Raw genomic sequence first — 18,148 nt, forward strand, 5'->3', positions numbered from 1 at the left:
TGCGTTTTGCTTCTGGGCTGCTAGGGCACACTGCTGGCTCATGTTGGTCAAAGGAGGTGATTCTCCCTCTCTACTCTGCTCTTGTGAGACCCCATCTGGAGCATTGTGTTCAGCTCTGGGGCCCCCAGTACACGGAGAACATTGACCTATTAGAACAAGTCCGGAGAAGGCCACCAAGATGATCAATGGGCTGGAGCACCTCTCCTGTGAAGACAGGCTGAGAGAATTGGGGTTGTTAAACCTGGAGAAGAGAAGATTCTGGGGAGACATTATAGCGGCCTTCCCGTACCTAAAGGGGGCCTACAGAAAAGCAGGAGAGGGACTCCTTGCCAGGGAGTGTAGTGATAGGAGAAGGAGAAATGGATTTAGAATAAAAGAAGGTAGGTTTATATTAGATATAAGGATGAAATTCTTTACTCTGAGGGTGGTGAGGCACTCGCACAGGTTGCCCAGAGAAGCTGTGGATGCCCCATCCCTATAAGTGTTCAAGGCCAGGTTGGATTGCGCTTTGAACAACCTGGTCTAGTGGAAGGTGTCCCTACCCATGGCAGGAGGGTTGGAACTAGATCATCATTAAGATTTTTTAGATCCTAATCCAAGCCACTCTATGATTCTACTGCCAGTCTGCAACCCCAGATCCCTTTCTGCTGAGCTGCTCTCCAGCCACTCGTCTCCTAGTCTGTACCTGTATCTAGCATTACTCTGTCCTAGGTGCAGAACCTGGCATTTTCCTTTGTCGAAGGAATGATGATGATGTGATCAATGATCAATGTGCACTACCTGAAACACCACAGCTGGGGATATTCACCTTCTGTCTGCAGTTAAAACAGTGAGAAGCCTGAACGTTAGCACTAGTCTTTGGAAAGAGGCCTCCCTGCCACCCTTTCCCTCCAAACTTATGACTCATATGGAGTTACTGTTTTCCTTGAACTATGATGTCAGGAAAATATATTCTCAAAGAAGTAAAATAGAAGCCTCCCCACATCCAAATGCTTTCATTTGAGGTCATTTTAAAAGAATAATGCATAAAATGATTTTGGAAGGACTCTATGAAGCAATGGAATTATCTCGTGTTGATAATTATTTGTTTCCTGATTCTATAGAGACTTCTGTGGCCATCAGAATTTAATAATGTTGATATCTGTTCTGCTGAGACCAGGGAATGAAGATGTAATTGGCTAACCTCTACTACCCTGTCAGGTGTCATTTTGTCTAGTCTGGCTACAAGAACTCAGCCAGAGGATCTTACTAAATATACCATCTGGTGGATATAATAGAGGGAAAGGACCCTTTGTTAATTATTTCTAGGTCTGCGTATTTGAGCTTGTTTGGCAGAATAAGTACTAAAAAAATATTCTTGATATTCCACCAGGCCAGTGTGCCCTTGGGCATAATGAACAAGAACTACTCTTCCAGCTAGCAAAATGCACTTAGCTGAGAGGTACTTCCAAAACCTTAGCAAAAATTGACTTCCAAGACAGGATGATTCAGGAAGGAAATCACACTTACTATCTGTACTTGACATTACAACATGAAATTGTGTCAACATCTCTATACAAATAACTGATAAGTTGCTTAGCCAGCAGTTTGAAAGCATTCTAAGTGGAGAAAAATGCAATTTTGGAATGTGCTTTTATAGGACAAATTTTAACACTATCTTCAGCATTCATACAAATTCTTTCGTACTGAACTGCTACCTTGGTAGTTATTTAAAAAGTTAGGTAAGGTTATATAGTGCTTTGTAAAACCATGTGGCATGGGAGACGTTCTTAACTTTGTTCTTGAGGAAGACATTTTTCAATCAAGTAAGATGTTAGGGGGAAATTATGGCCACTTTTGTCTAGAGTTATACTTGAAAATACAGTTTCTTAAAAGGATATGTTTTTATTCTAAATTATGCTTTACTTGAAGATAAGGAAACCTTAAAAACAATAGAATTAAAACAGTTGAAAATACTTGATTAGCCGATTTTACATGTTACATGTACAGTTAATATAACTGAGAGTGCTACTTTATATTGTTATTCCTGCAGTTTAATTTATTCAATGTCCTTGTGTATAGTTGGTTTCACTTTTTCCCTGAATTTTTAGACAAGTTTTTGTCTTTTTGCATGAAATGCCTAATAAATATAAACAGAAAAGATATGACTGAAATGAAGAAAAAAAGTAGAGTGATAGTGTCAATTACAATGTTAAATTATTTTTAAAATTAAGTGGAATTCAAGTTATTTGCTTCTTAAAGCTCTACAAGTCAGCAGTCCTTAATGCTTTAGAGAATTACTTTCAGAAGGTCTGTTTAAAAAATTGTTTTCATTTTACGGGTTATAGCAGGGTTAGAGAGGCATATGGCAGAAATGCATTGTGTGTGTTGTTAATTATTGTATATTTAATACACAAAAATTGAAGAAAGCTTCAGCAGCACTCATTCCACTATCTGTCAGCTTTAGGTGTCTTTCTTCTAATGTATGTGATCAAATGTGTTCTGTGTGTTCCATATGATTTGCTTTGGGGGTATGAGTTGGAAACTGCAGGCATGGAGCCAAAAACTGCAGAGGAGAAGGTTTTCCAGGATTTAGAATGAGTTAGGAAGAATGAAGAGAAGTGTTGCATCAAGCTGAGTCTGTTGAAAGGAAGTTGAGCCATGTTTCTGTTTTCAAGAGACAAAGACAAAAAATAAAAGAAAAAAAGAAAAAAATGACAACAACCAGTTTTGGGCAAAAATGCGCAATAAAAGCTATTTTCTTTTCTGTAGTATTTTATAGCTAATGTGCTCTGAAGCAGTTGTTGTTTATACATTGAACGCAGTGTTTGAGTGAACAGGTACGTTCTAGTTCAGAGCTGTGTTTCCCAGAATTTTCAAATGGTAGACTTAAAAACCTTGTGTGTTTCATTATGTGCACCTGAAAAGATAACAATATGTGTATTTAGAGGGTAAATTAAAAACAAATGTACAAATCAGATGTTAGAGACTCTGTATTGTTTATAGCAGCTGGCATAGCATAATTGAGACCAAGCATACCCAAAATAATTCCTTGGGGAAGACTGAGCAGTCTAGGAACGTGTGCGCCTACAGTGTTTTCAGTACTAATGCAAACATGTTGGTATTTTAAAAATACATTGCACATAGTATTCACCATTTAAAAGAACTATGCTATCAACTATTAAAATGCTTGTGTGGGGGACATAGTAGATAATATTTCAGAACCATTCTCCACAGAGTTGAACAGCTAAGAATCCCCAGCTTACATCTGTTTTGACAAGTCCTACACTGAGTTTAGAAGGCAGTGCTACTGACAATAGTCCATTTTAGTTAACATTCATTTTAGGACACCAGTAAATGAGATCACTAGCATGGGAGTTGTAACAGAGAGAAATACTATTTCCAACGATGACCATGTCCAGAATTGTATTGCTTGTTATATTTGTGTGTGCAGAATCTAAAAGAAATGTCTGCTTTTAATATCAGTTATAATTCAGTTTAACTCTATGAAATGTTTTACTGAAGCAAAATATAGGAAAGAAAGTGAACGGGGAACAATGTGGTAAAGAAGTGTCATAGAGAATATCTTGAGTTCTTGAATCGGTGGTGAGCAATAAGAGTAGGCTCTTAAGTTGGCCTAACAATGATTGCTCATTCCAGTGTAAAGTGGAATAGTAAAGGAATTAATCACTGTCTTTACCTTTTCTTTTGGTTGCTCTGTATCTTTGGAGGAAAGAATAAATAATAATTTATATAAGCCATTTTAGGTTGTTTGATTTTTTGGTCATTTTACTCTACAGGCTTCTGTAGCAAAGAGGTTCACAGATACCAACCGGAGTTGGCCCTGTTATGTGTGCATCACCATATATCATTTCCCCATTGTGTTCAAGAAGGAAGTTGTCTGATCATTCCATCTGATTTTCATTAAGAAGCTTTTTCACTTCTAACACATGTGCCATATCAAACAAATAGCAATATGGCACAAAACTGAATCTGTTACCATTTGATTGGAGATTTTTCAAGGTCAGGACCCAGTTTCACAAGCAGTTCTGTTTTTCAATACAGCTGACAACAGACACAAGCTGAAGACAAACTTGTCTAATAAAGCTTTCAGATTCAATTTTCTTTCTGCATATAGCTTCAGGAATCTCTGGAGGTCATTCACAGCATGTACTGCAACACCAACAGGGAGAAGTAATGAAAAGAGTCTGGATAAAAAGCTGACACTATGCCTTCAGAGCTGTGTGAATGAAAACATAATAAGCAAGTTTATAAACACAAATCTCTGTGATTCTCAGAATTTCTATCTTGATCTTTATAGCATGTCTTGATGTGAGGATTTGTTCCTGGATTATTTGACAGGTGGAAAAATACATACCAAATATTACTTAAACCACAAAAGAGTGATTTAAAACAAAAGAGAGAAGGTTACCACTTTATATTTAACATTCTGTTTCAGGGGTCTCACTATAGGTTACACTTTGAAAGTGTCTGTGATAAACAGATGTGACAGTATAGTTTACAAAGGGTATGTGAACCTTTATTTTGATTCTTCAGGGCTCAATTGATTAAATAGAACTCTGTGGGTTACTACCTGGAATTTTTATTATATATACACCTATGATGAAATGTAAATCAGAATGTGGAAATAGAAATTGGCTGATTCACTGTTATTAAAGACAATATGGAATCTAGGTCTGTCTTTTTCTTTTCTGTAACAAGTTGTTGGAAGTATAGCTGTCAAGATTTGTGACATAAGTAAGAGTAATGCTATCATCAGTCTTTCAAAGGACCACATTCACCTACACCCTTTTTGAAATATGGTCTGGTATTTTCTTCTGAGGAGCGGGCTTCACAGCTTGTTTTCTTTCATTTAATTTCTTGATCAATAGCTAGTAGAAGCAGGATGTATAGGAACCATTTTGATTAAACTCCATTAAATGTGGATGATACCATCTTGCAGAATTCATCAACATATTATTGATAACCTATACCACATGAGAGCACAGAACTAAGTTATAGATACGGTATTTTTGTTTGTTTACATGGCTCATGTGACATGGCTCAGAAAATATTATGCATAATATTTAATTTTCTCCAGAACTATGTTCAGCGCACTCTACAGAATACAGAGGTAGTAATTTTTGAGAAATGTGGCATCAACAGATTTGCATCATTTTATAGCACAGATAAGTAGAATAAGAATTTGAACTGGTTCATCCCAGAAGATACAGAAAAGTGGTTTCTCAGCTCATAAGAGTTCCTAGCAAATAAGTATTAAATGGTGGTTTATGTTTTTGTTTGTTTGTTTTAATCAGTCTCTTTCTAGCTTTAGATCATTTTTTTTTTCTTTTTTCAAGCTTTAAGCTCATTCTACCTCTTTTTTTCTGTTACAGTTACCTAAATTACTGTGATACCTGACTATCTAGATGGCATGGGCTTGCAAATAGCAGTAATCTCTCCTTTCTGTTTCCTTTTATATAGCGATTAGGTCTATTGGCAATTGCACTATGTGAAAATCTTTTTTATTTGCTACAGTAATAGAAAGCGATAGGTCATTCTGCACATAGTTCTTTTGACTTCTGTGTAGTTCTTTGTTGACTTGTCTTTTTAAAGGAGGAAAGCAAGCTGGCTTTTCCTTCCGAAAGGTGTAGTGTTCATTGCCATACTGGTCATATCCTACTGAGAAGTGCAGTGGCACTGACATCCTTCCTAATGTTTCTGCAGTGACTAGCACTGCTGCAGAGTTAAGTCTGCTCTACAGAGAAACAGCCAACCAAAGAATATGAGAAAGTGCGTTCACAGATCATGAGCAGACTGGAGGCCTCATGGAATGAGGAACAAAGCTTATTATGAGGAACAAAGCTTAATTGTTTTTAACCCTTCTGCTCTACTAAACCTTTCTGCTCTACTTTGTGCTAAAAGAAAGCAAGACCTATTTCTTAAACTGCGGAAAGCTAAGATGAGGGAAAAGATGGATAATCGTCTCTACTACTCCAGTCATAAAATTCTTTAGTCCTGTTGCTTATATGAAGCTTGTCACTGAAACATCAGACTGCTTTCTTCACTTGTGTCAGCGTGGAGTAGCAGGAAACGTAGCGATGGAGATATGCATGTTGAGATTTGAAGTACTGGTATTTCCTTCAAGAGTAGATTAGTGGTCAGAGGGCACATAAGTTCCCAAAGGCATTTTTTCCTATGGTCAAATTAGAATAGCTGGAAAAGCAATAGGCTAGTTTGACCTGAAAAGTAAGCATTACATGTATTTTCATGAACTAGTAGTACAAGGCAAGATATTTTAACATTTCTGATGAAGAAGAAAGAACAGAAGGTGCTTGCAGTGATTTAAGGAATTGCTTTGTCAAAAACAAAGTAGTACTGAAGATATTGCCTTCTCTAGCTTTCTGTGAGTGGTTTTGAATTGTGCAGGATTTTTCTCTTTAAGAGTAAGAGTACGCTTGGAATTTTTTGCAAAAATACTGTAATGCTGCCTAATTAGCTAATACCTGAACTCTTTAGCACTGATTATTTCAAAGCTTCTTCAGACTGATTTTCATAGGACTGTAGAAATTGGAGCTGCTGGCACTATGTATTTTTCCCTGTATCAAAGAACTAGCTGCTGAAGTTCAGTTACATGACAATAGTGGTATACTGGAAATGTAAATTGTTGTCATACAGATTTACGTGCAATTGAAAGCTGCAAACTGAATCAAGCAACTTGTTATTTTTACTGACAAAAGGAATAATGAGAGTTGCCTGCATCATTTGTGACAGATGTTGTCACAACATTTTTTATAAGGCAAGTATGTGACAGTATTTGAAGGAACACCACCACTCCTGTAGTACAAAGTGTTCATTTTCACAAAAACCTTCTATAACAACTGCAATAACTGCTTACTTAAAAGACTCCTGTCTTTTGAGGGGGGAAAAAAAAAAGAGAAAAAAAAAGGTTTTGTAGAGTTTTTGTAGAGGTACAGATAATACTGCACTAAAAAAAAAAAAAAAAGCTGTTTAAAAAAAAAAGTTTGGCTGCTTGACTCTTTGAACTGCAACTCTTCAGACTGCCTAGAAATGATGGTGTGTCTTGCTATATATTGAGAAAGTTAATTAGGGATGCAGAAATCAATTACTGAAAATATTCAGTGGGTAAAAGAAAAAAAAATTTAAAAAGAAATTTTGTTTCACTATTAAAATATGAATTTAAGTATAGGCAGAAGTAAGCAGTTATAGTTATATGTAACTTACATTTATAATTAATAAGGGGACTGTTTGTATCAATTCCATCTGCTGCTTCAGAAGATCCCAAAACAGGCTGCAACATTTTCTTCAACCCTTCCTTTAATTAAATAATTTTAAGAACCATCCAGGTAATTTTATCCTTAAAAACTAAACGTATAACGTATAAGTCCTTATATGGCAAATATCAGCTCCATTGACTGAACTTTTGTATAGCAGATGATTACTGTTTTACAAATACATTAGTTTTAAATTGGTTTTTAGTATCACAAATCTCTTTGAGAATCCAAATGTTACTACAGTACAGAGTTTGTAGTGCTTCTGTTTCCCGTAAGATTGACTCCCTTGTGCACTGACTTCCTAAGGTTTCCTTTCAAAGGTCTCATGAAAAAGGTTGAAATGTTAATTTCTATATAAAAGGGATATCTCTATTTCATCATTACTTAAGGAAAAAAAAAATGTCGTCCTGAAGCATGAATATTAATATGCATTGAATGCTTTTAAATTTTTCTTCCTTATCAGACATAAAACTCTTTATCTAAGATTAATATATTATGAATGAATGAATGTATAAAGCAGCTTAGTCAAAAGTTTGAAGAAAGTGAATGAAGAAAATGAATACTTTTATCCAAAATTCCTATATTCCATTTGGTGTTTCAACTGATAAGTATATAAATCATTTAAGAGAAAGTACGACTTCATCTTCTTTTATACAAACCAAACCATTATATGCAATCTGAGGTTCTGTAGCCTCTCTGGCCAGATGTGAAATCTTCACAAGGAAGAATTCACCAAGTGACAAACTAAAACTAGCAAAAGAGGATTTGAGTCATCCATAAAGACAGGTAATCATTTTTAGATATTAGCTTTTCATTTTAATTGAGAGTCTGAATTTCCTACTTCAAGAAGTTTTCTTCTTTGCCTTGTGGAACATATTTCGCGTGAACCTAAGGAGAAGACTCAAATCAATAATGACAATACAGGACTCAGGCAAGCTAGAAAGAAATTGTTTGTCTCAGCTGGGAGTTTTCTGGCACTTCATATCACAATTAAGATATAAGACAGTATTGTTTGGGAAACAACACACAAAACATTTCTGAATATTTTTGCTTTTGTTACAATAAATGATTAGCCTTAACATACTTCCAATTTATATTGTACCAATATCTCAGTATTTGTGTCAACTTTTATTTGTAAAGAATATGCCAGTGGTTATCAAGAAATTATTATTTTTACTGGTGATGATATCACAGAAATTTCTTCATGTAATCTTTAAGCTAATGAAGATAAAGAAGAATCAAACAGTTATGTTTGATAAGCAGTTTGCATAAACAAGAACGTATTTTTGTAAAAGAAGATTTTAAAGTCTTTACTAGTAAGTTCAATCTTTTTTTCACTTGGACTATTTTTAAAGCATTATCTCAATATTATAATGAGTCCACAGTGGTGACACTTTAATTTTCGAATATTGTTTTCACCTAACTTGTTAAGTGTGTGTTAATAGTTAAATTAACCTTGGTAATGTAATCACTTTTATATTTTAAATTGAATTTAGAGCCACCATTTAGCTACTATAGGAAAGGTTCCTGTGGTACCTTTTTTCAGTTTCAGTGTCTGCTTAATTCTTACACTCAATGCAAGTGATCCATTCATACCCTAGCCTTTCACTTTTCAGTTTTTAGTGGGCCTATCTATCATGTTGAACTTTGCCTAAGGAAAGGTTCACAGGGAATACCATGACAACACTATGTTACTAAAAAGAGGCTGAACTTTCAAGCAGAGTATCTTTCAGAGAGGTTTGAATAAAACTATAGGTCCAAGCAGAGCAAGAGTTATTAATGATAGCTGAGATATTAGCATAATGAGATAGCTGAGATCTCTATTACAATCTTTAATTGATTTTCTACTACCTGCCCCTGCTTGAGTCACAACAGGGTAGAGTAATGCAGATTTAAAGCATTTGACACAACACATAGTGCAGTCAGTTGGATGTTTACATACACTGTGCCTGAATTATTTACCTGTATTTTTCTGTTTTCCTCAGAGTCAAATGCAGGTAAGTTTCACTGACTAAAACAGAAATGAAGTTTAGTAATAGTATGTTACTGTTACTCATTATCTAAAGGATTTAGGGCTGTCATCTGTCTTACTTGGTATTGCTAACTGTGGAAATAAATCCTTAGGCCAGAGATGCAAGTTACACAAAAATCTACATCTAGTTACTGTGTTACTTCGTTATCAAAAAGCTTTGACCTGGTTGATTTGGTTATCCTGCAAAATCAAAACTTTGACACTACTTAAAGCATTTGCAAGAACAGCTAGAAACACTCCTGTGAAAGGATTTGGTTCTGCTTAAGGACGTCAGTTGAGAAGGGGTGTTGGAAGGGGTTTGAAGCTTTTGGAAAAGTTGTCGTTCTTACTGTCCATTCTGCTCCTGTTCAGAAGCTAAATAAAGATTTTGGTTAGTTCAAAGCTGTCAGTCTGACACTCTCTTGACACACATCACTGAAATAAGCAGAATAAAAGGGGGGGGAAAAAGTGCTTTCCTTCAGTTGACTTCATTCTGCTTATTTCTGCATTTAACATTTGAATTTAAATTTCATGACACATTTCTATTATTTCCACTCTGGAAATTTAGCATTACAGATTATTGCCAAGATGCACAAAAAAAAACACAATATTCTCTTGATTTTCATCCAATGTATTTCAAGGTTTGTGAACAAGTTGAAAATCACACCTAGTTCAGGCTACTGTTTAATTGGGTTTAGATTTTGCATTAGGCAGTTCAGTTCTGTTTCATTTTTCTCCTATTACTGTTCTGCATTGTTTCCTTCTTTATTAAATAGAAAGTGCTAATGAGAAGTTACTGGAAAAGCTATAGGTCAATGTGGTTTAATGTCCTAAGTTCTAATTGTCCTTTTGGTTTGCCATTTCACGGTATTGAACTGATACAACCTTTAAATAAGTTGAAAGATTAAGTCCTTATTTGCCTTTCTGATGTGTTACAATAGGATAGAACTTGTTACCAAGATATTTGAAAGAAAGAATTTCGTTCTATTTTTGCTTTGTAAATTAAATGTCCTGAACAAAACAAAACAAAACAACAAAAACAACAAAAAAAATATCTATCCCCTTGAGTCACAGAAACTGTCCGGGCTGTTCTGGATAAATTACTTCAGAATAAGATCTGTTGTTACATATTGTGTAATTAGTATTGATTTATATTTCTCTGTTAATTTTAATTATTTATACTTTTCTGTTGAATGAATTGTATCTGTGCAAGCACGAAAGAAAGAGAAATAAGGGACAGATGTACTGTTTCTAGTGGTATTTTTGTTCTGAGGGGTAATAAATGTCAGAAGAGAAACATACTGTGCAACTACTTTCTAAATGTAATTGCTATAAATAATTTGATAACTTGAATATTTTTACTGCTAAGACAAAATGGAACAGAATATTACCATACTCAGTAGTGATAGATAATGCATCCTGAAGCTTTTAAAGAAGATACTATACTGGGCAGTGCACTTCTGCTAGTGCTTTATAGTCTTCACTGCAAAACTAAGCCAAAGTTCAGAGCAGTGAAACCATGCACATTAGAAGAATAGTCTCTTCTGGAATAGGTGCCATTTGAAGGAAGAAGTGTGTGTGTCCTTATGCATATACGTATATATAAATCAGCAAACTCTGAGTGTATACTCAGACCAAAATATGCAAGAAGCTAAGAGATGCCAGGCAGTCTTATCAGACATCCTGAGTCTACTTATGGAGACTTATATTCTACTTTAGAATGTTTTTCTTTGATTTACCTGAAATACTAATGAGAACAGGGATTTCATCTGAGATAAGACAACATCTGCTTAACATACGTGAATGCCAAACTAAGCAACTGTTTTTGTGTCATCTAAGAACCTCTCAAGTCACAGAGGAAATACAAGGCCTTTAAATGAACTTTAGGCCAGATGGAAGTGAACCTAAGTATCCATCCCTTGGTAAAGACTCAAAGTTAATGCTTATGCATTCTTTTTGCACTTAACTCTTTTGGTAAAGTTCTGGAATGAAACACTCAGCGGTGTTTTTCAGTAATTGCATGTGTCTTGACCTGTGTGGAATGCCTCGTTGCAAATAATGAGACTTTCTCTGAATCACTTGGACCTACAGTATCATGGAGTTCATGTGGGGAGAGGGTGAAAAGAGATTACACTTTGGAATTGGTACAGGAAATTGTGACTGATGTGTGGAGTTGAAATCCCATCCAGGAGTGAGAACATAGACAATTCCGTGAATTTATGTCTTGGGTATATAATGGTGTCAGACAGATTTTTGATACCCAGCCCAGAGAGAGGAAGGCAGAAAAACATATCAAACAAAGAAAGCTCTAAAGAACATCATTAAAACATCAGAAAGCAAACAAAATATTTCAAAATCTGTGAAAAACTGTAGGGTATTTTATTTTCGTTATTTATTTCTAGTTAGTGTTTGTTGCACATTATTTTGTCCTTCAGGCAATTAAATAACATTCATCAGAGACAGACATGCTCAGAGAGTTCTCTGCCATTTTCTTCCCCTGCTGAAAAAAGATGAAAAATTCAATAGCCTTCTGACTTCAAACATTTAAACAGTACAACTAACGCATTGCCAGTAAACTGCATGTACTATATTGGCAGAAGTACGCTGCATGTAATTGTGAGGATATTAATAATCATTTATTGACCCTTTTTGAATTCACCTTACTTTATGGGTAGAGCATTGGAGACAGGGAAAACAATTTTTGTTTGTTCGTTCGTTCGTTCGTTTGTTTGTTTCCTGTGATATTGCCAGGAGTTATTTCAGACCATCGAAGTTTGCAAGCTCTAAGTGCCAACTCAGCCAAACTAAGTAACTAATAATACTTTTTTTTTAATGTTGACATTCTTTTCTAGCTTCAGCGTACAAGTGAACACAATAGCAAATGAATCTACAAATGAAATAGTTCTCACTTGTCTGAATGTGAGAAGTAACTCTGTAGTAAGTTCCTCTTGCCTTAAAGGAACATTATCTAGCTTTCTTTCCTTGCTCATCTTGCAGATCTTAATGCACTGTTACTGCCTCCCTCCCCTTTTCTGCTTGATGTGGCTTTGTTTTAAATATTACCTTTGATGTCCAAAGTTGGCAACTGTATGGACCCAACCATTTTTTTGGAGCCATTCATGATCTGCCACTCTGAGGAAGAAGCTGACCTGTTCTCCCTTTTCTCCTTCTCTGCAAAAGTAATTGCCAAACTCATTCCTCCTCCATCTGCTGACAGGCAAAGAAAAACTGGCTTATTGCTGCTTTAAGGAGAGAGATAGAAGAGATGATGTCTGTTACTGCCAAAGCATGAAAGTTCGGCAGCTAGTAGTGCTGTGCTTCTCTCTAGCCAGCACACACAGTAGGAATCTGGGGTGCTAAGCACCATTCACTATTTAAACACCACCTCATACATCTGTTCCAAAACAGAAAACAAAGGCTGGATGGAGGCATCATGAATCCAAAGATTCAGACTTAAAACCGTGAGTTAGAACTTATTCATTAGGTAATGAGCTGAGTCTTCTGCTCAAAGTCATACCTTCAGCTACTTGAGTCCATTAGTGAGTAATGGGTGCAGTACATTACCTTCCGTGCATGGCCTCCCTATTTTCTGGTGCTAACAGCTATGGGCAAAGTGAACACAGAAGTACTGTTAACAGCTTTCCTATATCAGAAGTAATTTTGAGAGTGACCAATCACAGAATGGCTGAGGTTGGAAGGGACCTCTGGAAGTCATCTGGTCCACACCCCTGCTCAAGTAGAGACACCTACCTAGAGCAGGTTGACCATGACCATGTCCATGGTCAACCTCTCTCAGCTTCTCCTTATAGGAGAGGCTCTCCAATCCCTTGATCATCTTGGTGTAATCTATGCTTCATTTGCATGATTTAGGTAAGAAGAAATATAATGGGGCAGATAATATCTGGAGTAATTGCAACAGAGATGAAAGAAAACCTGATGAATACAGATTAATAATTAATCATGTGTGTGTAAAAGTCTTTAAAAAAAAAAAAGGAAAGAAAACAGGAAAAGGAAAAGATCCTTTAGGGCTATATGATAGGGTTTTATTTGTTTGTTTGTTTTTGATATTAAAAACTGACAGTCTTTAACTGTACGTGATACTCTGTCATAGCAAACAGTGGGATGTTATAAAAAAAAAAGCCCACAAAAATCCAACTTGACAAGCCTCTTTCTATGTCAGCAAAAGATTAATGCATTTTCTCATCCATTTGTGTGATTTTATTTAAAAAATTTCCGTGCTGGAACAGCATTTACAACTATTATTTCATAGTTTTTCACAGGTATGTGATTTCAAAGCTCAGGAAGGAAAAGTACAAGGATTGCACTTCAGAAATACAATAATGATATGGGCGGGTGGATAAATATATTTAATTGCAGTGTATGTCATTAAAAATCACCACTTGCAGGAGTCTCTTTTGGTATTATAATATTGCTGTTTATTCAGGCTGGATAAATAACATAGATGTTAGTTGATTTGGTAAATTGTTCGTAATCATACGGTATTTTTAATGCTGACAGCATCTTCTGTTGCTTTTAGTGACAGTCATTTTGATGCTTGTGCACAGCTTTTTCCCTTTCTGCATTGCTGAAGAAGGTCACTGATTCCCCAGTGAAATAACTCAACCCTGTCCTCATTAGTGAAAAAGAGGTGCTAAATTCCTTGGCAAGATTGGTTAATGTTACTGATTTACTGTTTTACATGGTTTTATGGCTAAACTGCTGAACCTTCACCTGCTACTTGCATTTTTGGACTTCAGACCTACTTTGTGAATGGCATAAATGCAAATAAGGAAAAATTTCAGACTCATAGGAGAAAAACAAAACAAAACAAAACAAAAAAAAAAAAACAAAATGCAATTTACTCTGCATGTTTGTTTGTTGTTTTTTACTTAAAGACAACCTAGCCTACAGGAAGGTTGCAGGAAATTGGTTATCTCTACACTGTAAAGAGAATGGAATAAAATACAGATGAATGTCTTTGGTCCTTCAGAAATTTATTTTTCATTTTCAAGAAGTGTTCACTTGGAAGTTTCTAACTTCACTTTAGATTCGCTTCGCTTCTGTTCCCCTCATTGCAGCAACTGTATGTGTTCTAGTGATTTATCTATTTTATTATTTTTCTTCATGGACTAGACTTCTTGAAAGAATGGGAAAAAAAAGTAACCAAAACACATCATGGTAGCCTGTTATGCATAATGAATTGCTGTTGTATGAATAACAGGAGGGAAGAAAAGTCTGATAATTTATAGCCAACTATTTGTAAATGGCATAACTGAGAAGTAGAAATCAGTCTGTTGCATGGTGCTCTCTGCAATGGTAGCTCTCTGTGTCAACTCCCATCATTGTTGGCTGCAGAGAAACTGCCCAGTCCAAGCACTGAATAATGAACTGATTCTTTAACAACGAGCTGTTAGGTCAAGAAAGGGCATAAAAGACAAGATATGTCAATTTTCTTCAAGCAATATGTAAAAATTCCACTAATTTCCACATAGTAGCACATAATAATATTAAGTTATGAAGAATAAAAAGATGAAACTGTCCAAGGTTAAATTTCTTGTGAAAGCATCCATATCAGTCACAGAGCCTATGGGAAATACCTGCTGGTAACAGAAGGTGAGACAAATTTACAGTTACGGCGTGGCTAGAGACCATGTAAGAAATGTGTTTCTAGTTATGTGGTCATACTGTGATAAACTAAATACTACGGCCTACACATTTTCAATCAGCTTTTAACCTCAAGACAGATCCAACCACACTACTAGATTTTGGAAGATGACTCATGTGTAGCGATAATTCACTGACCTTGAGTGAGTGTTCTTATTATATTGAGATGTCTTTTCTTGTGTTACCAGGGCCCAGGATGTAATCTGAATATGCTGAGAGTGTTAAATGTTAAACACATACTATAATAGGAGTACTACGGAAAAATGAATTCATATATTCTTTTAGTTTTAATTTTCATATTTCCATTAGACATAATATAAAAACAAAGAGCTTATTTCTGTATAGCTCTTTCTATTGCATAAATTCTGTTTCTGAAATAAACATTTTTCATAGTTCGTTTATTCAGTAATTTTAGTATTTATTTTTTCTTCTTTCAGTAACTTCTGGTCAAACTGTTGCTGTGGATACACAAACCAGGGTAACCAAGGAAACCACCACCTTCAAACCAGAAATGCCATCTTCTGTGCTTTTGGAGATTCCAGCCTTGGCTGACTTCAATAAGGCATGGGCAGAACTCACTGACTGGCTTTCTCGACTGGACCGAGAGATAAAATCTCAGAGAGTGACAGTAGGTGATCTTGATGATATCAACGACATGATCATCAAACAAAAGGTATGAGAAACACTGATTTTTCAAGTTGAAAGCCTCATGATCTTTATTCTGAGTTAAATCATTTCAGCAGGGAACACAGGAGGGATGATAGGCTGCAATACATGTAGTGGTTGCTTAAGCTACTTTATCCCATAAAGATATTTACTGGTTAAAATGGTAAGATAATTAATTGGAAAAAGAAAAAAAAAAAAAAAGGTGTTTAATATTTTCTGTGGTACTCAAGGAAAACATTTAGCTTCTGATTGCTTGTGCTGATGGTGTAGTAAGATGGTGATATATGCCAATGGTTGAAATATAAACCTCAGGAGAAAAAAGGCATGACATATTAAACTCCAGATTGCCAGGAGAAAAGATAGCCTGTTTCATACCTTTTCTTATGTTGTTTCTGTAACGAATTTCTGAGAGGCTTCTATCCTGCTGCTGCTGGGTTATGAAAAGCTCCTCAGTCGTCCTAAAGAAAAGAATAGCTCATTAATGCAAATGTTTTGTCAGCAAAACTGCATCAGTGTTACTTATCTTTGAAAACAGAAAAATATGGAAATGCATGTGCAAGGACAAAAAAAAAAGACTAACTTTAGCTAGTCAATAGCAATAAAATTAATTTGTTATTATACAGTTGAAAGTAATTACCTGCCTTCTAGATTTAGCTTTGCTCAATATAAAACATTTGCTTGCCTGTGCAAAACTTTTCAGTGTTAAATTTCTATTTGGTTCAGTTCTAAACTGAATTTAGGACTCTCTATTATAAATCACTCTTCTGCTTCCTCTTCCTCCTAATAGAAAGACTAATTTATTTTAAGGAAGATACTGACATTCTTTCTCTTTGGTTAAAATAAAAACAGAAGGAGAAACAGTGGACAAATTTTGCTTTATAACTGTACTAAGCAGTTTTATAAGAAGGTGTATATTAAAATACACAGATGTCTAGTAGGATTAGTTCTGTTTGTTTTCTTGTATTTCTCTTTTTTTAATCTGTGGCTTTAAACTTATTTTTGAGACTTTTTGTTTGCTTTACTTTCTCTGTTAGTAAGAGGCTTGTTTCATCTTGTTTAATGATTGCAGTGGCTGTTAATATTTGCTGTGTAGAATTATATAATGTTATATAAATTAAAAATTAAAACATTTTAAAAGTCATAGGCATATTTTTATAGTAAGTGGTAGTTGCTGCATCTTCTACACAGATTAAACTAGATTAAAATAGCTGTTAAGTCATATGAAAATGTTGACTGCTAAAGAAGAGGTTTTTGTTTCTTTTTTACGTTATCTTTTTTTTTTTTTTTAGAATTTTGAAAATTTGTGTTGTCAAATACTGGCATTCAAAATTATATAGTTTTCTTACTTGTGCCTCATTGTGCTGGCAGGCAAAATTTCAGCTTCTTTCCTTCTGTAGATCTCTTTCAGTTAAACATGAGTTCATACTACTAACTGTTGAGAACCAGAATTGCCATTAAGGTTATACATGCTTTAAATTGAACTCCTTTATTTTCATCTTAACTCAATGCAAAAAAAGCTGGTTAAGTCAGCACTGTTATAGTCTTCCTCTCACTTCTTTTCCTGGCTGGATACTGCTTTTTTTTTTTTTTTTTTTTTTCATCCTGTGCTGTGCTGGTAACAAAACCAGCAGGAAAACTTTTTTTTTTTTTTTTGGATGTGCTTACCTCTCTAATTGGCTGTGCAACAGAATGTGACATTTAATATATTCTCTGATGAGATGGAAGAATCAATGTCTAAATATAGACTGTTAACTGGCTCCCATTTCTTTAATGATCATCAAGAGAAGGCACCACTTAATAGATGGAAAAGAATATCATGAAGTTTTGATTATGTACCTAAATCTGTCACTGGATTATTTGGTGAGATTAACAAAGAGTTTCAGCCAGGATTTTCAAAACTGACAACACATTTTAGGCTTCTCAAAAAAAAAAAAAAAAAAAAAAAGGCAAACAAATGAAAAAACAACACTGGCTTTATAATGTGTAGAGTATCTGCAGCAATGTGTGAACTGACAAAGTTGGACTTGTGGATACTAGGCTACTCTGAAAAGTCAAGCCCAAAGATGATCTCAACTGGAAGTCCAAAAGTAGTGCTCACCTCCCAAAATCTGTGTGTTCTGTAATGATCATAGTCGTACTTCTCCTATGTTTGTGTTTATAAAGTCTTTGAAAGTCACAGTATTGCGCTGTGGTCTGGATAGTTTGTAGCACCTTCATAGGGACCTCTGTAAGCTTTAATAGGAATTCCGTCTTAGTATCTTGACAATTTTATTTATTTATTTTGTGCTTCAGGTTTTTGACTTTAGGTGTAGAGTATCATCTTAACACTGCTGACCACCTCCCTTATAAAAATTGATGATTATAAAGATATATGCTTCCTGAAACTGCTTTATTATAATGCATGTCAAGGTGTTCACACAGAATTTAGAACACTTCAAACTGTTAGCCCTGTTGGCATGCTACCAACCTCTTCATGTTTTGGGGTTTTGTTTCCATTTCATATTTCTTTCAAAACAGAGAGTTGCATTTACAC

General features: G+C 35.2%; 1 protein-coding gene across 1 annotated transcript in view; it reads left to right on the plus strand.

The window, feature by feature from the left end:
* Nucleotides 1-18,148, plus strand: part of DMD (dystrophin) — a 1,075,555-nt gene that overhangs the window by 721,905 nt on the left and 335,502 nt on the right. Inside the window, 1 exon segment of the mRNA XM_035542302.2 lies at nucleotides 15,387-15,622. Within this exon segment, the coding sequence (XP_035398195.1) occupies nucleotides 15,387-15,622 (236 nt within the window).

Source organism: Cygnus atratus, chromosome 1, assembly GCF_013377495.2.
Source record: "Cygnus atratus isolate AKBS03 ecotype Queensland, Australia chromosome 1, CAtr_DNAZoo_HiC_assembly, whole genome shotgun sequence".
Lineage (NCBI taxonomy): Eukaryota > Metazoa > Chordata > Aves > Anseriformes > Anatidae > Cygnus > Cygnus atratus.